Raw genomic sequence first — 18,978 nt, 5'->3', positions numbered from 1 at the left:
CAACAGTCCTTTGTTTATGGCCATGCGTGTTAACGTCTAAAGTTTGTAGTTTAATTGTTTAAAATAATTCATTATTTCGAGCGAATGGAATGATTTGGAGGGAAGAAATGATTTATAGTAGGGGACAAAATAAAATAGTTAAGGGAAAGAAGTGCTGCGAAGAAACAATGATACGTGAGAAAAGGCCCTACAGCAGCTTAACAATAAATAAATCCACCAAAGGCTTTAGGCCTATATAGACGTAGTATGCTCGGATGAGCAAACTGAAGAGTGTCTATACTGGTGTTTTATTGTGTTAATTTTTGTCTACCACTTGAGCACCGTGCCGTCAGCAATGGCCGTCTTTGACAAATAGTCGTTAAATTATCCGGAATATAGGCCTACAGTTATATGGCGGGTGTAAATGTTTCACCTGTATTGCACGTCGAAGAAATTAACATAGTCGATCGGATTACTCCTACTAGGCACCGTATTTTACAGAACATTTAATGTGCCGGACAGTAAGTTAATGTTAGGTAAGTTCCTACAGTTAAACCCGATCATGGCCCGCAACAGGCTGGATAGGACTTCTGTAAACACTGTAACGCATAAGAAGATAAGTTTCTCGTTCTGTCTAATTCCAGTTTATCTGAAATTCTAAAAAGGATTAAAGACCACTTGTGAGACCGGGGTTTCCATGGTAGGCCTATTTAGCAGCTTTGGTCTTTGATAACGATAAAAGACATTGTTAATTTGGGACCCCAGAAAACGTGCTCTTGGAGGCTTTAATTGGAGGGGTCTTTAATTAAAAAGAGTTAGTGTACGAAAAATGGAGCGGAACGAAAACAGTAATGTACAAAAACAGTGACAGGTGGCCTAACAGAAACAGTGGAATGGTAAAACAAAACAAAAAAAGAGGCTGGGTACAAAGAGCGTTAGGGAATGATAAAAACAAAGTCAAGATACTGAAACAGGCGCATCATAATGGTACGATAACTCGAGGCTGGATACAAAAACATTGATAACACAGGTACGGAAAAAAATAGCATAGAGGCTATGTAGCAGAAAATAAAAGAAAGCATGCTCAATAGAAACGTCAAGCATTAAATTATCAACAAAACAACAGTTGTTTTCAAAACTGTAACGCATCAATTCTTTACCAAGCTTCAATTCGAAGGGCAGAAAACGGACACATGAAGGAGTAGGTAGGCCTAAGTGGTTGTTGAAGTATAAAGAGTCGATCATGTTAAATGTGTGATCGTCTGTAGTAATTTTCGTAATGTGTTGACGAAACTATTATTATCATTTGAGTCTTTCCATATGGTTCCAACACACTTTTTTGCCGACCCCCTTGAAATCGCCCAATATTTTGTTTGTTGGGGGGTGGGGTCTACCTGAGATAACCCCACAGTGAAATTTTTGGCTCTCTTGAAACTCAACTCAATCAAATTCTGGTGGTACCGTTTGATAGAGGAGAAGACTCTCTTTCCAATGATATGCAACTCGATGATGTCCAGACTAGTGAGAGTTATATAGGTCAAGTCAAGTGACCTTGACCTTTGACCTAAAATATCACAAAAGTGTATATCTCCATTTTCGGGAAATTCACACCTCAGTTAGGACACTTAGCCCATATGATGCCCCTAAAGTTTCAATGTGGGCAAATGAAATGCGTATATTAATAGTTCTAGACTACATTTTGTGCCTATAGGTATTGATAGTTTCACTGAGTTTCCAGGAAATCTGCTGATTCTATGAAAATGGCACCATAATATAGTGGAAACCAGGGCCCCCGTGACCATTTTCTGGGACCAACTAGGTTTCTCTGCTGATGTAGCATCATTAGGGTATAAATAAAAAATTGAGCGAGGGAGAACCTCCTGAAAAAGGGCGGAACATATTTTTTGGCGGCCATTTTCGAAATGGCAGCAAAAATTATGATATTGGCTCATAACTTCACTTACATCCAATGAAAAAGGGAAAATCTGGTGTCACTGAAGTTATTAGGGTCACTGAAGCCATGTTTCGAAAACGTAAAATGGCAGCCATATTGAAATTCAAGATGGCCGCCTTAAAAATTGTCAAATTTGAATATTAAATGTATAATTCCACATCTCCTCTATGGAAAATTTGGATCTAATCATATGATTTTGGGCTCTCTGAATACAATAAACATAGTTTCAAAAAAGCTGGGATGGGTCATTTTGAAATTCAAGATGGCCGCCATAAATATCCTCAAGGGGGTCTGGCAAAAAAGTGTGTTGGAACTATATGGAAAGACTCATTTGTAAGTTTGACGTAAAAATGGAAATGCAGAGGGCGATGGGGAAGCGAAAGTGAACTTGATGATTGAGTGAGGAGCGCTTGACAGTATTACTGTATTTAGGCCTAAGCGTACAGTAATGTTTTTACTTCGAAAATGTTCAGTGGGGTAGGGGAAAATGGGAGACCCAAACTTGTTTTGGGTAGTGTGCAACCCCATACTGTAGATACGTCACTACTCGAGTATAAAATAATGCTAAAGATATACCTGTACGAGTGAACAATTAAACTTGGTTCAAAACCTTTACGTGATATATACATATATTATGTTCATCAGGATATACGTGCACCCATCACTTCGATGCATCATAACCTGTCTCTTAATACATAGCTACCTAGATGTGTATAAGAGACAGATATATATATATATATATAGGCCTATATATATATTATTAACTGTAGAAATATTCATGTGCTACAGAATGATACCAGGTTGAATTCTCCTGATTGAGATGCTCTATTTTATTTTTCTTTATTAAATAAAGCGTATTCTATAAAGTGGTAACTACTTTTTAAAACTATATTTAGAAAATAACAAAATTAAATCAAATAAATATTTGTTTTAAAATGTATTCAAAGTCGGTTTGTCTTTAAGAACTACCTACAAGTGTACACTCTATCAACTGTATTCTAATCAGAAAACTTCAAAAAAAGCGGAGCCTTTTTTTCTGGTTATTGGATACAGAATCAATCAACACAACGTGCAAATAATTACAATATGATTGCATTTTGACAAAGTTTTTTTAGTTATCATTAATGGCCATAGGAAGCGGTCTGGCTGATCCGGTTTTGGCCAGACCAATATTTAAAGTAGAAAATACAATTTTTTTTACAGTTTCAGAGTACCATTTTTTAGCATTGAGAGGGGGGCTAATATAAAAATTTGCATTTTCAGGTGGGCACTGGTATAATATCTCTCTTCAGGGAACGAAGTCTCAAACCAGTATCGGTGCCAACAGCTGCCAACAGGTAACTAAACCATGGACCCTCCGTTTGAAAAGAACACTACTTTTACAGTCTCAAGAGCGTTCCGGTACATCTTTTGAAATTTTTCTCACCTTAGCTCCAACTGGACGAATTCTCCTTCAGGAAACGTAAAAACGTGACACTGGTAAATAAAGCTCCCTGTGGTGAAGAAGTGGGGAGGAGGATGGAAATTCTCGATGGCCGGACCAATAATAACAATTAAGTAAATAATGTTTCATGTTGTCTTTCTTTAAACAGCCTCTGATAAGAACACTGGTAAACTAGCTGCTATCAAAATGGTGCCACAGACATTCCAATTCACAACTCACACTAACAATGGAAACAGAGAATCGAGGCCTCTGAAACAAATAAAACGCATTAATGTAAGTAGGCCCTACATTGCATTTTTCGAAAGACACTATAGGAGTTTTCTTTTGACAGCAATAACAACAACAATACTACTACTACATACTACTACTACTATACTGCTGCTGCTACTACTACTTCTGCTGCTACTACTACTCCTGCTGCTACTACTACTGCTGCTGCTACTGCTCCTACTACCACTACTACAACTGCTACTACTACTACTACTACTACCACTACTACCACTACTACTACTACTACTACTAGTAGTAGTAGTAGTAGTAGTAGTAGTACTAATAATAATACTAATAATAATAATTATTATTATTATTATTATTAATATAATAAATATAATAATAATAATGATGATCATGATGATAATAATGATGATGATATTTAATATTATTATTGTTAATATGATATGATGATGATATTAAATATTATTATTGTTATTATGATTGTTATTGTTTCTAATATAATAACGATAATGATAATAATAATGATGATGATGATGATGATGATGATGATAATGATGATGATGATGGTGATGATGATGATGGTGATGATGATGATGATGATGATAATGATGATGATGATGATGATGATGATGATGATGATGATGTTAATGATATTTTAAATATTCTAGAATAATTTTTTTTACTGCTCGTTGAAATTCGTACAAACACAGAATTTCCAGGAACATGAAATAATTGTTTTACAGAAAATTCATTGTTGTTTATTAATTTTGATTGATTCTAATATTTTCAGTTGGCATTGAGCTTGCGCGTTAAGGTTCTACTTGTTTTGACATTAGGCCTACTTGTCGCCGTCGATATTGTTTTGTATCTATCAACAACAGAAGCAAAAATCAAATATAAGTTTGGCTTAAGGTAAGGAATATATTACAACATGAAATATTATCAATCTTTATATATGATATTGAGACAATAGTATATTACATGCTATTATTATTGGGCCTTTTAAAGCTTTCTGTCCAACTAAAGAGAATTTTTGGGACCGGGCTTATAACCGTGGTCTTCAGCAACTTTGGTCCCTAATTAGAATAATAAAAATAAAAGATTTGTTCATTTGGGACCACAGAAAAGTGGTCTTTAATTGGAGGTGGTCTTTAATTGGAGGGGTCTTTAATTAGAGGGAGACCTGTATTAGTAGTATAATCATAATCAGTGTTACATATGCTTTTCCATATGTTAAACCTCTTTAATCTGTTAAAGCATATTTAAAGAGTGCATGTTTATTAAATCTCCACTACGAATTTAAAAACTAGGAGAATGTTATTGAGAAAAAAAATAATCTTGCTGTTCACAATTTGGAAAAGAGTATCTCTTTCAATGATTCAAAATTACTCTAGCAGTTTTAATATCACAGTCGCATAAAAGAGTATAGGATAGGTCAATTTTGTTTTCAAAACTTAACTATTGTACTCTTCGTTTGATTTTACAAAAACAGTATTTGTACAACGAATTATTTTTTTAAATCCTTGAAATTTGTGACTAAAATAAAGATAAATCCATTCAGAAGCCATTAAGGCTCATCTGAAGCATGAATCAAATCAGAGTGTTATACTCACCCCCTTGAAGTGACGCTTCAAATCCATCGCAGGTTACCCTTCATGCAGCCTGGTAGACTAAAGCAATGTAGAAAACGTGCTTTGAACATTGAATGAAATACATCATCATCATTATCACCATAATCATCGTCATCATCATCATCATTAACATCATCAGCATCAGCATCATTATTATCATTATTCTCATTATCATTATCATAATTATTATTATCATTATTATTATTATTATTATTATTACAGTATTATTATATTATTATAACATTATTATTATTATTATTATTATTATTAATAATACTAATATTTGAAACAAGAGTTAATCTGTATTGACATTAACCTTATAATTGATGTCCTTGTTATAAGATATTATTTGACTCAGATTTATATCAGACTATGTTATTACTTTCTTACGATATTGTATTTCCTTTAGGGAATCCAAAATTTCATCTAGTAATGAGCCTGTTGCATTGCACGTATTACATAAACCGGACACTGAAAACGTGGAGAAATTTAGGTAAAGTGAAAAATCAGATTCACATATTTTGTCGTGGAGACATTGCAAAAGTGTTTCCTTGTTTAAAAAAAATGAAAAATGTATAAATAAAAATATCCAAATAGGGCCTATCCATGAAAAGGCATTGAAGATATATAAAACATTAATGCACAGGTAATATAATTATTCTAGAATACAATCGTTGCAAGTACAGTAACTGCAATCTATTAAGGTTTCATAACATCTTTGCAGTGACAATTAAAATATTTTGAGTAGGCTTTGTGTTGAACATTTACATTCGAGGTTTACCTTACCTTACTTTACCGATGTGCCATGCCATTGGCATTGGCTGGCATTGCTTTCTACCCACAGTCGAGGTTACACAGAAATAATCTTTCTTTTTTCTTAAATTTTTCCACAGACAAAATAAAAATCGTGTTTTTTTAAAGACAGAGAATTACAATGAATAAAGCCTTTTCCACGAATCGGTAAACATCTTGAAGTGATGACAAACATTGCGAATCAGCGGTGCGTAACCAACAGAAATAAGATAAGCTTTTAGGCTGATTTTCGGACATCATGTTATTTTAAAAATCATAACTCCTTAACGGGGCGTCGTTTCCAAAACTTTTTTCCAGCAAAATGTTCTTAAAAGACTAGTCTACACCACTATATGATTGAAAAAAATTGATAAATGTGTTTGACCTCTGAAATCAAGATGGAAAAAGAAAAGCCTATCTAAGTAGTGTATTAAAATAGGCCTATGCATTACAGTGATAGTAGCATAGTACTTTCGTATTGTTACTGTTCCAGGTACCGATAATATGCAGATTTCTCTTACTATAAAGTACAAGTTATGTTTTATAAAGAAGTATAGTATAGTAAATCATATTTTTAACACAGGAAACACTCATATGGTAACTAAAACAATGCTAGTCCAGAGTATTACTAGTACTACTGCACTGTAATGTACCTATTTAATACACTACTTAGATATAGCTTTTCTTTTTCCATCGTGATTTCTGAGGTCAAAAACATTTTTTTTTTTCAATCATATAGTGGGATAGAATAGTCTTTTGAGAACATTTTCCTGGAAGAATTAATGTGATACGACCCTCCGTTATAGAGTTATGAATTTTTAGATAACATGAGGACAAGAATTCTCAAAGCTTATCTTATTTCTGTTGGTTACGCACCACTGACTTAGGTTATTTGTCATCACTTCAAAGTCTACCGATTCGTGGAAAAGGCCTGGATGGAGGTCAGTTAAGTTCGCAGAACTTTATGTTCGACCATCATTTAAAATAATACAGTATATAGTATCATTAACAATAGTTGGTCGGATGAGAAAACAGAATAAAATAACTAATTTGTGTTTATTGTTTACTAATAAAAGCAAAACATAGCCTACATTTTAAACATTTTTCATTTTGATTGTACAATGGTTTTTTTGCACAGACTTAAATAAACCTTGTATATATCTTGATACAGTAAGCATAAGCACGTTAATTTAAAAATAATGTTAGTTTTAAAATGATGCAGCCGCTTAAATTTTGTGTTATAAGCTTTATCCACGACATCAGAATTGCCTGTGGGCATGATTTCATATTACTTCCATACATGGTATGACGATATCATTATCATACTCATATGTGGACATATCATAGGATTTTGTATCAAAACATTTAATAGTGTACCGTACATAAAGCTTGAGAGGCAATAAACAGTACGATATTGCATTAAATTCGGTAACCATCTAAATGTCCTTCTTTTCAATAATAAAATAGTATTGCAACTAAACAATATTTTGAGTTTAAATACCGGAAAACGAGAATTTTACAAATTTGCTTAAAAAATATACCGTATATAATTAAAAATACAATAATAACAAAGATAAGTAAAACATTTTAGCTGCCAAGTAGTACCGTACTAAAATTCCCTCGAAGATCTTGAATTGAAATATGCATATTAGAGGTCTCACTTATATCACCAAGACTTAGTTCATCTTTTATTAAGTTTAACAAATTATTTAAAATGCATTTTAATATTGTTACATTCTTTATTATCTATTTCAGTTATGATAAAGAATAATATTTTTTTTTTAATTTTCTTCATCACTAGCACATTTATGACACAGGCCTATATAGTTACGTTAGAATATTTTAATATTAGCTAAATTTGTTACTCATTTGTTTTATATATTATTATTAAACAATGACAAAAATACATGGTGACATGTTTTTATTGTAAAAATTATGTTTCATGCAGGCTTAATTTTTTAATTCTTTATTAACTATTTCAGTTATGATAAAGAATAATATATTTTTTTTAAATTGCCTTCATCACTATCACATTTATGACACAGGCCTATATTACAGTTACGTTAGAATATTTTGATATTAGCTACATTTGTTACTCACTTGTTTTATATATTATTATTAAACAATGACAATAATCCATGGTGAAATGTTTTTATGGTAAAAATTATGTTTCATGAAGGCTTAAATTTTTAATTCTTTTATTTCAGTTATGATAAAGAATAATATTATTTTTTTTAAATTGCCTTCATCACTATCACATTTATGACACAGGCCTATATTACAGTTACGTTAGAATATTTTGATATTAGCTAAATTTGTTATTCAATTATTTGTTATTCAATTATTAAACAATGACAAAAATCCATTGTGAAATGTTTTTTATGGTAAAAATTCTGTTTCATGAAGGCTTAAATTTTGAGCTGTTTGCTAGTATTGTATTTCTTTTTAGGAAATCTAAAAACGTATCGGCGTTAGTGCGTTCAAGAAAACCCAATGTATTGCGTATTCTAGATAAGCACGTGAATACTGAAAACGTAGAAAAACTTAGGTAGGTATTGATTGGTGGTATCGTACCGTATGGCCAAATTAGACGTTAAAATGTTCTTTTGTAAATCACTGCCAACAACCATGTTTTATCTCTATCTCTGCAGAACTAAATAGATTCTCTTATAGGATTTAATTTGTTGCTAATACCTATTCAGTTGTCAAGGTATGCAGGCCTTGTATAGACAGTTGCTTTAATGACTGTTTGCTGGCCCACCCTTATTAAAATATTCATTCCGAGGCTCTATTTATATTGTTGCATGGGCGGCAGAACAGGGGGGGGGGGGCGGCAGGGGCCCGGGCCCCCACTTTTTGGCAGAAAAAATATAATGTCTATGGAAATTTCTATATAATAGGAAAGAAATGCAAGAAAAGAAAGAGGGAAGAAGGAGGAGAGGAAGGGGAAAGAGTATGTTTATTCAGTCCCCAACGAGTTACATTTCCTCGCAATTCACATTGGCGGATCTGGGATTTATCGATTCATGGAAAAAAAATACGTATGGCCTGGCTATATAACTACTAAATTTTTTATGTATGTATACAGACATAAGGCCTATTTACTGTAATAAAGATGAGAAAGTTTACCTCGTTTTCAAGAGGGGGAAAATCTTTAATTTTGAAGAACACAGTCATTAAAAGACACCTAGCTTGAAAGTCGGGGAAAGCTCATTCCTGTCATCTAGGAATCACATTTTCCTGGGGGGACCCCGGATCCCTTTCCTTTTTGGAGTTTTTGAAAAAAATGTTGACCCCCACCCCCTAGATTTGATCCCAGATCTCCCTGATCACTGATCCCCCATTCATCTTACTAGTGCCCCCCCCCCACCCTCCACTTTGAAAAACGTTCTGCCGGCCCTGTGTTGTGACATAAACGAATACCTTCGTTTTTCAAAAATATTTAAAAAACATTTAGCAGCAATAACAATTACATCCAAAATGTTCTTTCTTTCCTTCTTCGACCAACATAAAATCGGAATTTGATTAAATATCCGTACGCTGTCAATGGAAGTTCTGGTATTTTTACGAAAGGGTAGTTCTTGTGGTCGGGAAATCGACGCTCATGATTTTAATGTACGGTTTTGACATAAACAGATATCTTTGTTTTTCAGAAAAACTTTAGAATCAAAGAAAATGACATCTAAAATGTTCTTTCATCCGACTAAAACAAACACAATTTTACAAATTGGACTGATACCAATTCAAGATTCTTGTGCTGTCATTGGAAGTTCTGGTGTTTTAAAGGGTAGTTCCTGTGGTCGGGAAATCGACGCTCATGATTTTGTAATAAGAGAAAATATGGCACCAGTGAAAGGATTTGAATCAGACGTTGGTACCCGAACAAGCCTGATGACGTCTAATGATGCAATCACGCATATTATGATTAGGTGCTTACAGAATCCATCGAAACCCTGTCATAAAAAATACTCAGAAATTTTAAAGGGGTTTGGCAAGATGTTTTTTGGAATACCAGTTTATCAAGACAGGCCAAATGATCAAAAACAATACAACAAGTTCTTTAGTATTGCAAAGTCTGTAAATTCGGATATTGACTTTAGGATTCCGTTGCACAAATTCAGAGGTGAACTAGACAGGTACGTTATAATTTTTTTGAATTTATTTACCGTACCGACACACAGGGTTTACTTACAAACAGTCTTTTGGTCTACCGTAAAGCCCCGAATAGAAGCACAATAGATGGAAGAAACCCATCTCGAATTGAAGCCTCTCTCTTTAGTTTGCAAAAGTAGCCTGGAAAAGAAACGCATCTTGAAAAGAAGCGCATGTGCTTCTTTTCAAGATATCATATGGCTCTTTTTTGAGACAGTGCAGTACATACACTGTACATGAATTTCGAAGAGACAAAATAAATTTAAAACACGTTGGTTATACAGGATGTATTTACTTCCAAATTCAATCAATAAATACTCCAAATGGTAACCTTTCTCTTTGCTCTCTCCTGTTTATTCTGAAATCCTAACAATATGAAGGTATTGAAGTCAATCAACACATTAATGTTCGTTCGTATAAATAAGCTTTTGGAAACTACACATTAACAATAAATTATTTTGAGTAAATGCTTGCGGTCACCACGTATAGATGGTCCTGAAAAAGAACTATTGCATTTTGTTGAGGCTGTCTTAACTTTTCGATTGTTGTTTCAGTCGTCATCAGGAATGTACTGCAAGTTTTTAACACATGATTACTTCGCCATGCAAACCATCAACTAGTTTTAAAGATTTGTTGATTAAAAAACATAAATTAATAGCCCAGTATGAAATCGAATTACAAATAATTATATTTCATCATGTTAATGGGCCAGTTTTTAAAGAACTTCATGAGTCAATGACGTTTTCAAAGAGAGATTCTGAGGAAATGGATTCCATATTGAAATGTAATAATACTGTAATTATAATTAGGGTTATATATTTAGGGCTATATAATAAAATACAAAATAATAACGTCTATCACTAAGACATCCCAGCCACATTGTTTATGTATTATGTTTAATAACTATGGCTGTAATTCCTAAATCATTGTTTTCTTATGTCTTTCTTTTTTTATTTTAGATATTGGAAGCTTCCTAAATTATCATCCGGCGGCTTTCTAAATGTTAATATTGCTTTCACATTTTGCAAAAGAATTTCACTCTACGGATTTTTTCCTTTTTCGCAGGACCTGAGCAAACGAAAACTTAAATATCATTACTTTGATAATAATAGTATGAAAGGTGGGCTAGGTGTGCATAGCATGCCAGTGGAATACAACATTTTTAAAGAACTCCATAATAATCATACACTTAGACATGTGATAAAACGATGCATCTGATCTGAGCATGATCGGAGTAAGCAATGGTCGTACAGTCATCAATTTTCCATACTGCAAGACTGGTGAATATGTTTTTGTGTCATGTGCAAAAGTAGAGACACTGCCGTCATCTTTGCTTACCGGAAATGGAGAAAATGCAAATGAGCAATATTTGTTCGGTGAAACCGGATTAGCTATCTTTGGGAAGGTGTCACCTTTAAAAAATATTAATATACAACAAAACACGAATGATGCCGTTCGTCTGGTTATCATCACCTATTTTAGAATGGCGAATGGGCTAATAAACACGAACAATGCAACACGGATAGGAAATTAGTAGTATAACGTCATCCCTATTCTTCCTAAAATATGGATAGATCCAACATTTAATATCGCAACATAGATGAAAGCCTTTATTTTTATCATAAAATAGAGGGCATCTAATGTAAGTATTTGAAAATGATACATAACATTTGCAAATTTAGCTGAAAATGCTTGTAATACTAGAAATTTATGTAAAGTTTGTTCTTCTCATTGCGTGTGTAGTCAGTTTTGAAAGTCAATACTATTTTGATGAGTTCAATCATTTCATGTGTGTGAGAATGCACAAAAGTTTTTGAATAATTCACCTAGGTCTAATATATTTATTTTTTAATGTAAACGCCATTTAATGTAAACACCCTTTTTTGTGTACTTTCATACAGTGATTCTAATCCGTACTGTAAAATGCATCCTTCTTCTTAGTCGTTACTTTGTTCATGCTACCCCGTCTTATGCATCCAAATCAAAGATAATTTTAAAAAAAAATTGGTCATTAACATTGCATCATGAAATATTAGCCTATTGGGAAATGATATAGGCTACAACTAAGTATTATTTCTAAGTTTAGGCTAGCCTACTGTAATTTATTTTTAAGTCGGTAAAATAAAATTATAAAGTAATATGTCATCCTTGTATGAAAACATGCCAAAACCTCTATCAAGGGACAATTTCACGTCTGCGGTTAGTGTCCCATGTTAAGGGACAATTTGTCGGTCCCCAATATGTTCCGAATGGGTTCTACTGCACTCTTTTACATCTCACCTGGCATCTGGCATGGTGGACGGTGCGAAGGGGTTATGGATCCGAGCAGGTGATAATCACATTTTCATGAGAAACTTTATGGAGGTACCACAGATGCCTGTTGATGCCTAAGGCAAATGGGAAGTCACTAATAAGTATTTAATTTTAGCAATCCAATTTACTGTAAAACGTCTCTTATATACAATCCACCATCAAAAACGCCCTCAAAGAGGGGAGGGGACTGAAGTTGGGCTGAAGAAAGATGAACTCTAGATGTCGCACTAATATAATTGAGAATAGAGTTCCTATAAGAACTCTAAGAAGATTGAGAAGTTAGAAGCCGTTCCAACGCGATGCGCGTTCCAGTGTAGTACTCTTTTTAGCAGTTGAATGTAACTATTAAAGATTTCTTTTTAATGATTTCACTACTTTATAACCAATTTCATATATGTACTGTAATAATTTACTATTTTTAAGCAGTTCTTTAATCCTTGTCGAAAGGATGAGAGCTCCACAATGACAAGTAGGACTATTCTTCACTAAACACAATCCTGCCATTATAGACTTTTAGTGGCTCCTGTTCTTTTGGCGAAATAAATTATAATGACCATCAGCAACAATTTATTAAATATGCCTATCAGATTGTCTATTTATATCTAAATATACAAAATGTAATTAAGATTAGTTAAAGATTTTCTAAGTTATTATGGTCTCAATCCACTAACTTTGTCTTAATTAATATCCCATTTTGTTTATATATTTTCTATTATTATTCATATATGTTGTTCATGTTATTTAATTTGTGTGGGAAAAAATGATAATAAAACAACTAAATATCTTAGTATTTTTCCTTGACTTTTATACCGGTACTAAAGGTTTCTTTGCTAAAAAAAATCACTCATATTATTATTATATTATTTACAGTAATAAATGTTAAAATAATATATGTCAAGTGGGCCGTATCATTTTCGTTCGGAAATTGATAGTACATCAAAAGGGCAATCCTTGATCTCCTACTTATCGGTCTTGGTACTGTGTCGTTTTTTCCCTGCCTGCTTTATCGAAATCAGTGTTGGCAGCCCAATATTGAACAGCCAGTCGTTACTTTTAGGCCTCGTCTTTACCGATTTCAATGATCCTGTAAAATAATAGGGTATAGATTGTTTTTCTTTAAAATATAATATGAGCCCTATACAAATCTTTAATTTTATTATCATTATTATTTATAAATATTGAAATAGTATAGATCAAGTGGGCCGCACTATATAAACTGATATTGTGTAAAGTAAAGAGCACAACATAACTCTTTTGACAAGAAAGGCAGGTCTTTCAGTCATTAGATTAAAATAGACGAACGTTTAACTTTCCAATTATAACTTCTATGTAATTTCATGTAATTCACACTAAATTATCAAGCGCTCGTGAACACGCACAAATATTTGAATTCTAATGATACAGTACATTCTAAATCACGCTTTTCATACTAAATTGTTGTTATTAATTAATCACATGATAAACACAATTAACCATGTGAAAATACTGTGTAAACGGTACCAAACTCATTGCATATATTCATCTAGGAGATTTGGACACGGTGTGTACCACGTGACTTTCGCAAGCCGAGGAGCGGAATGTCGCAACTAAACTCTTTATATACAGATTAGATTATATCTGATGGTGCCAAATACTCTGGTGGCAGGTGGATTTGTTGACAAGTTATTTTAGTCTCCTCTCAGGCACGCTTGATCAGGAGAGTAGAGGTTGATATCTCTAAGAATACACCAACATCAAAGGATTCAAAAAGAACACCTGTACAACAATACAGAAGGTACAAAAATGTGAGGGGGAGGGTTTTGAACGGTGCGTCCCCCTCTCCAATGATAACAATTTTAAGAATAATAAGAGCCACTTAGAAGGATGGTGTTTTCTGTATCGGCATCCAAATTATTTAGGCCTATTTATAAAGGCCTATCCAATTCAGGCCAACATTTGACATGATATAAACGTTTAAAATATTATTTTTTATCCCCCGACGAATCTCTCCTAACTTCCCCGACTGATTGGATGGGGTGGGGGGATTCCTAGACGGGGGGACTGCCATTCTGACAATCTGAGCATTTTTAAGCGGTTTTAAAGCGATCAGGAAGTGTTTGTTGAAAATACCGGGTGCATAAACAGAAATTTTAATAAAGAGAATGTGAAACGAGATAGCGAAAGCTGATAATTGTTTGGCCGACCCGAGTAGGCCTACGTAAAAAGAAAGAGAAATTTCTCTTGAATCGAATCTCGAGCGAGATACGAAAGCTTTCTAATGACTCAAGTTACTGCATAACCGTTTTTATATTTTTAAGAAAACCAATTGATTCTTATTTTGAATACATTTTCCCATGGATTTGTTAAAATGTGTCATCACGCATACACTTGGTGATGTGCTAATGCGCGTCAACAATTTATGGATCACGCCGCAATTATGTTTTCAGCAAAATGTGTGTTTCATCCAAAATCCCTTTGAATGCACAATTTAATCTACAAATAAAAACTTGAATGAAATATTTAACCTAAAGTAAAATAGGTTAAAAACACAAGTTGATGTAAAATAAAATGTTAGAATTTAATCAAATTTACTTAAACAGATGAAGATCGTAAAATTTTAGGTAACTACTTAAAGAACGTTACCATGTAAAACTATTTGATTGTTTGATATTATTGCTCTCATAATAAAACGTCTATACAAAATACATATTCAAATGTATTCAAAAGAAAAAAAAACACGAGAACAAGATGATAACCCTTTAAGATCGGAATATAGGGACCCTAAATATTTGAAACAAACTTAATTTTAATTTAAACTGCTATCCTCCTGGGCTACTCTTGCAAACTAAAGAGGGGGGGCTTCAATTTCAGATTGTACAGTAATCACAAAATAACCTTCAAAATGTCTGGATCTCAAAACTAACAATGAATAGTACTTCCGGGTTAAAAATATTTTACGGAAGAGAGAAGATACACAACAGTCCGTGAGCCAGCCTGTGAAAAATTCCCGGTGATATCTATGATTTCTGAAGTTACGAGGGAAAGGAATACAATTTAGTTGATATTTACCAAAATATTTGTCGGTGCCTGGGCCCGGAATACACAGCTATGGCAGGTGTAAATGTTCCTCCGGGATTCCATGTAGTGGAAATGAACAGAGTTGGTTGGATTATTCCCACCAGGTACCAAATTATGCAGGCCATTGGTACTGGGGCGTATGGTAGTGTTTGGTAAGTTCCCATTTGCTTTACATAGTTATTTATAGCCTTATTTTTTTTATCTAGGCTTAGGCTAACTTTTATCTAGGCCTAGCTATGCCTACGTCTAGCTAGTGCAAGTGTATAAGCTCTGCAATCCAGCCACTGACTCATCTCCCACAAATTCATGATGTTTTTATTTCATAATTGGCCTAGTTAGTGCCTAGGCCTAGCTAGCCTAGCTATACCTAGGCCTAGGCCTATTTCATTTCATTTCATTTTTATGAATTCATTAATGCTCAATCTAAGTACATTAACAGGCTAGCTGCTGAACATTAGTTGGTGGTTGAAACACAGACCTGTATTGTAGGAAGGTTGACATAAGATGTTTGAATCCTACAGGTTAACATCTGAAGAGTGATGTTTGAAGCAGAATCTGGGACCGATGACATCACTCCGTCAGAAGAGTGACGTACAGTGAAGAGAAGCAACTATTCAGCATCCATCTGTACCACACACAAATGGCATACTGTACTATGGTACATGAAATACCAATAATGTGGCATACAAATTGTGTACAATACCAAATTATATTTTAATAAAAAAAAAATGAAATAATTTCCTCATCCATGAAAAAATATCTCCATCCCTTGGCAAGTATAAAGGTCACACATACAGACATGTTTCATTACACATAAGGCAAGGTTTACTGTACGTCTAGGCCCATGCCAGAAACAGTGCAGGGTGACAATAATGTGTAGATAACGATGTAGGTACAGTATGTAGCCCTACTGTAGACCTAAACTACAGTAAAGGCAAATCACAGAATTGAAATTAATAAATATAATAAATTGGTTGAAGAAAATAATCAGCATTCATATACACAACAGGCAGGCCTATGATAAGTACTACCAATATATAGTAACAAATTACGAATATAAGTGGACAGATTCTCAAATGAAGACGTTGGCTGCACGCTGTAAAATGGAAGTAGGATAACGGCTTGTCTATAGCACCGGTTAAAAAGTGCTTCTGACCTGGTGATTAATAGTGCGTATTACAGGCAGCTACCAAAGAGTCGAGTCGAGCAGGGAAACCGTGACATACAGTCATAATATCGGCGTTGGTTCAACAGAGCGCTTGCCTATGGTTCCGGTGGTAGAAGTCTTCTCGGATAAGGACTCTAAACCGTAGGTCCAGTGTACACAATTGGCTCGTGTGCACTTTAAAGAACCCATTACATCATTCGAGACGAGTAGGGGATTACCCAGGTGTACTGGTTCATCTCTAGTCCCCTGTCTGGCCACAGAAGGAGCGCTTACGACGCGGCCCATGTCAGGTATTCATCCTACCTTCGAATCCTTCTACCACAATACGTACGCTATATCATACACACTAGCTACGTAGTGAGTGACTCGATAAGAAGAAGCCCAAAGAAATTACAACCGAATATTTACTGTATAATTAAAGCTGTATCTGAGTCTACTACGCAGGAAAAACCTAAATCATGTGTATCATCATCCATGTAGTTATGGTGGGTGGAGGTGGGCAGGGCTACCCAGCCTTGAAGTTTTGCACCCAGTCTAAAGCTAAATTCCATGACCCTCCACCCACCCTTATTAACCCATTTTTACATCCTTAAAATCTACTCTTATTATTTAGAGTTTACCAATGTTATCATACACCCACCCCCCAAAATGTCTTTCACCCACCTAGTTTTCTTCATCTACAGTACATGAACCCTGGGAAACATTATTTTCATATGCATCCCTGAAGTCCTGGCAAAATGAATATCACCACATACAGCAACATAAAATAGATTTTTTTCCTCCTTGAATCAATTTTTTCACAAATATTTGGGGATGTCAGTTCAATAACGTCATGTCAGGTTGGCCAGAAAACATTCTGATTTAGTTGAAATAGAAAATGTAAACGTCAAACACATTCACTTGGTTTGCCTCACTATACATGAAGATGATTCCAATAATCAATGCTTTCCAAAGTGATATGGTGATGTTGGTTCAGATTTGTGATGATACTGACTAGTTTTAATGGAATACTGATCCTCATATCATTATTAAAGGAAAGCATTGCTTTATTGTACTACTACCTGATGATGCTGGTACAATGATAAATAATAATAATTTATTATTATCCTAAAAGTATATGGTGCCAATTCCAAACTCAACTATAGATCAAAGCCCCAACACATTTGAATAGCCACCATAAATTCTTCAAGTTGCTAAGAAGAGAAAATTAAAAGTTAGCAGGGGATTGTATACATAGGTTTCTGTACAAACACTGGTGATGAAAGAATGTTTCGGCTTCAGGTCGATTAAAACCTCGAATTGAAGCCCAGTGGGCTTAATCTTGAGATGAAGCCCATCTCGAATTGAAGCCCCCTCTTTAGTTTTCAAGATAGCATAGAGTAGGCTTCTTTTTGAGATTGTACAGCACATACACTGTATACGAATTTCAGAAAACAAAATAAATTAAATACAACCTTTTTTTATACAGTAGTTTCGGTGATTTAATGCCAGTTGGATACACTTCACGATACAGATTGATGTTACAGTGGCCTTATTTATTGTTTTTATAGTACAAATTCACAAAATTTTAACAGCATTCATTTGAAAATAAGCAGTTTGGCGCAGGTGAAAGGTTTGGTTTCCCAACCTTGAGGTCGGAGTTTCAATCCCTCGCTGTGCATTTCGTTTGTGTCCTTGAGTCAGGCACTTTATCTGCATTGCTTCTCTTCACCCAGGAGTATAAATGGGTAACTGGTAGGGTTGCTTGCTCCTTTGCTGAATACAGCAGCAACACTTAAGCGTGTGGATCCAATGACCAGGGACAGAAGCGCTTTGTATCTGCAAAGAAAGGCGCTATATAAATAAATATATATGAATTATGAATGAATGAAAAGAAGCAGACCCCTTTACTTTACAAAAGTAGTCTCTTGAAAAGAAGCCCATCTCGTAAAGAAGCCCATCCAAAGTTCGCAAAAAAAAAGAATCCCAGGGCTTCAGTTCGAGATTTTACGGTAGTATAATTAATTTTTGCTTTTATTACTGTTCAATTATAATTGGGATAAAGTTATTTATAGCTTCCATCTTCTTATTGCTTCAAAGCTCCTGTGTTTTGCTATACTGGATATAAAGTAACTTGTCACTGAACTTATATTTTGTGGTCCAATCAACTAATTGTATTGATAACTTGATTCTGATTGGTTTATTATTCTTTATGTATGTGTAAGATCTCCCAAGTTTTCTCACTTTAACGTTGATGAAGATAGCAGGAGCTATC

General features: G+C 34.2%; 2 protein-coding genes across 5 annotated transcripts in view; both read left to right on the top strand.

The window, feature by feature from the left end:
• The first annotated feature begins 290 nt into the window (after positions 1–290).
• LOC117108736 (alpha-2,8-sialyltransferase 8B-like) lies at positions 291–11,584 on the top strand. 4 transcript variants are annotated; one of them, XM_033250862.1, is made up of 7 exons: positions 291–515; positions 3,526–3,650; positions 4,402–4,523; positions 5,652–5,735; positions 8,484–8,582; positions 9,688–10,170; positions 11,252–11,354. In XM_033250862.1, exons 1-7 carry the CDS (start codon positions 509–511, stop codon positions 11,256–11,258), a joined length of 927 nt encoding a protein of 308 aa, XP_033106753.1. In that variant the 5' UTR covers positions 291–508; the 3' UTR covers positions 11,259–11,354. The 4 variants fall into 4 exon arrangements, with proteins under 4 accessions (XP_033106753.1, XP_033106750.1, XP_033106751.1 ...); XM_033250859.1 differs by having other exon boundaries at positions 294–515; positions 11,146–11,584; XM_033250860.1 differs by lacking the exon at positions 5,652–5,735 and having other exon boundaries at positions 294–515; positions 11,146–11,584.
• Positions 11,585–15,421: 3,837 nt separating this feature from the next.
• LOC117108729 (mitogen-activated protein kinase 14-like) overlaps positions 15,422–18,978 on the top strand; it is a 22,882-nt gene continuing 19,325 nt past the window's right edge. Inside the window, exon 1 of the mRNA XM_033250852.1 lies at positions 15,422–15,708. Coding sequence (XP_033106743.1) covers positions 15,587–15,708 — 122 coding nt within the window. The 5' untranslated portion in view covers positions 15,422–15,586. The remainder of the gene's footprint in view (positions 15,709–18,978) is intronic.

The sequence above is a fragment of the Anneissia japonica genome, unplaced genomic scaffold (genome assembly GCF_011630105.1).
Source record: "Anneissia japonica isolate Jap-2015-1 unplaced genomic scaffold, ASM1163010v1 scaffold128_len593404_cov183, whole genome shotgun sequence".
In the NCBI taxonomy this organism is placed as follows: domain Eukaryota; kingdom Metazoa; phylum Echinodermata; class Crinoidea; order Comatulida; family Comatulidae; genus Anneissia; species Anneissia japonica.
The sequence above is the reverse complement of the archived record's forward strand: the minus strand, read 5'-3'. Positions and strand labels throughout refer to the sequence as shown.

Coding starts and splice junctions, on each gene's coding strand:
- LOC117108736 (XM_033250859.1), top strand. Junction 3,651..4,401: donor AACAAATAAAACGCATTAAT/GTAAGTAGGCCC, acceptor TAATATTTTCAG/TTGGCATTGAGCTTGCGCGT. Junction 8,583..9,687: donor GAAAACGTAGAAAAACTTAG/GTAGGTATTGAT, acceptor TTTGTTTTTCAG/AAAAACTTTAGAATCAAAGA.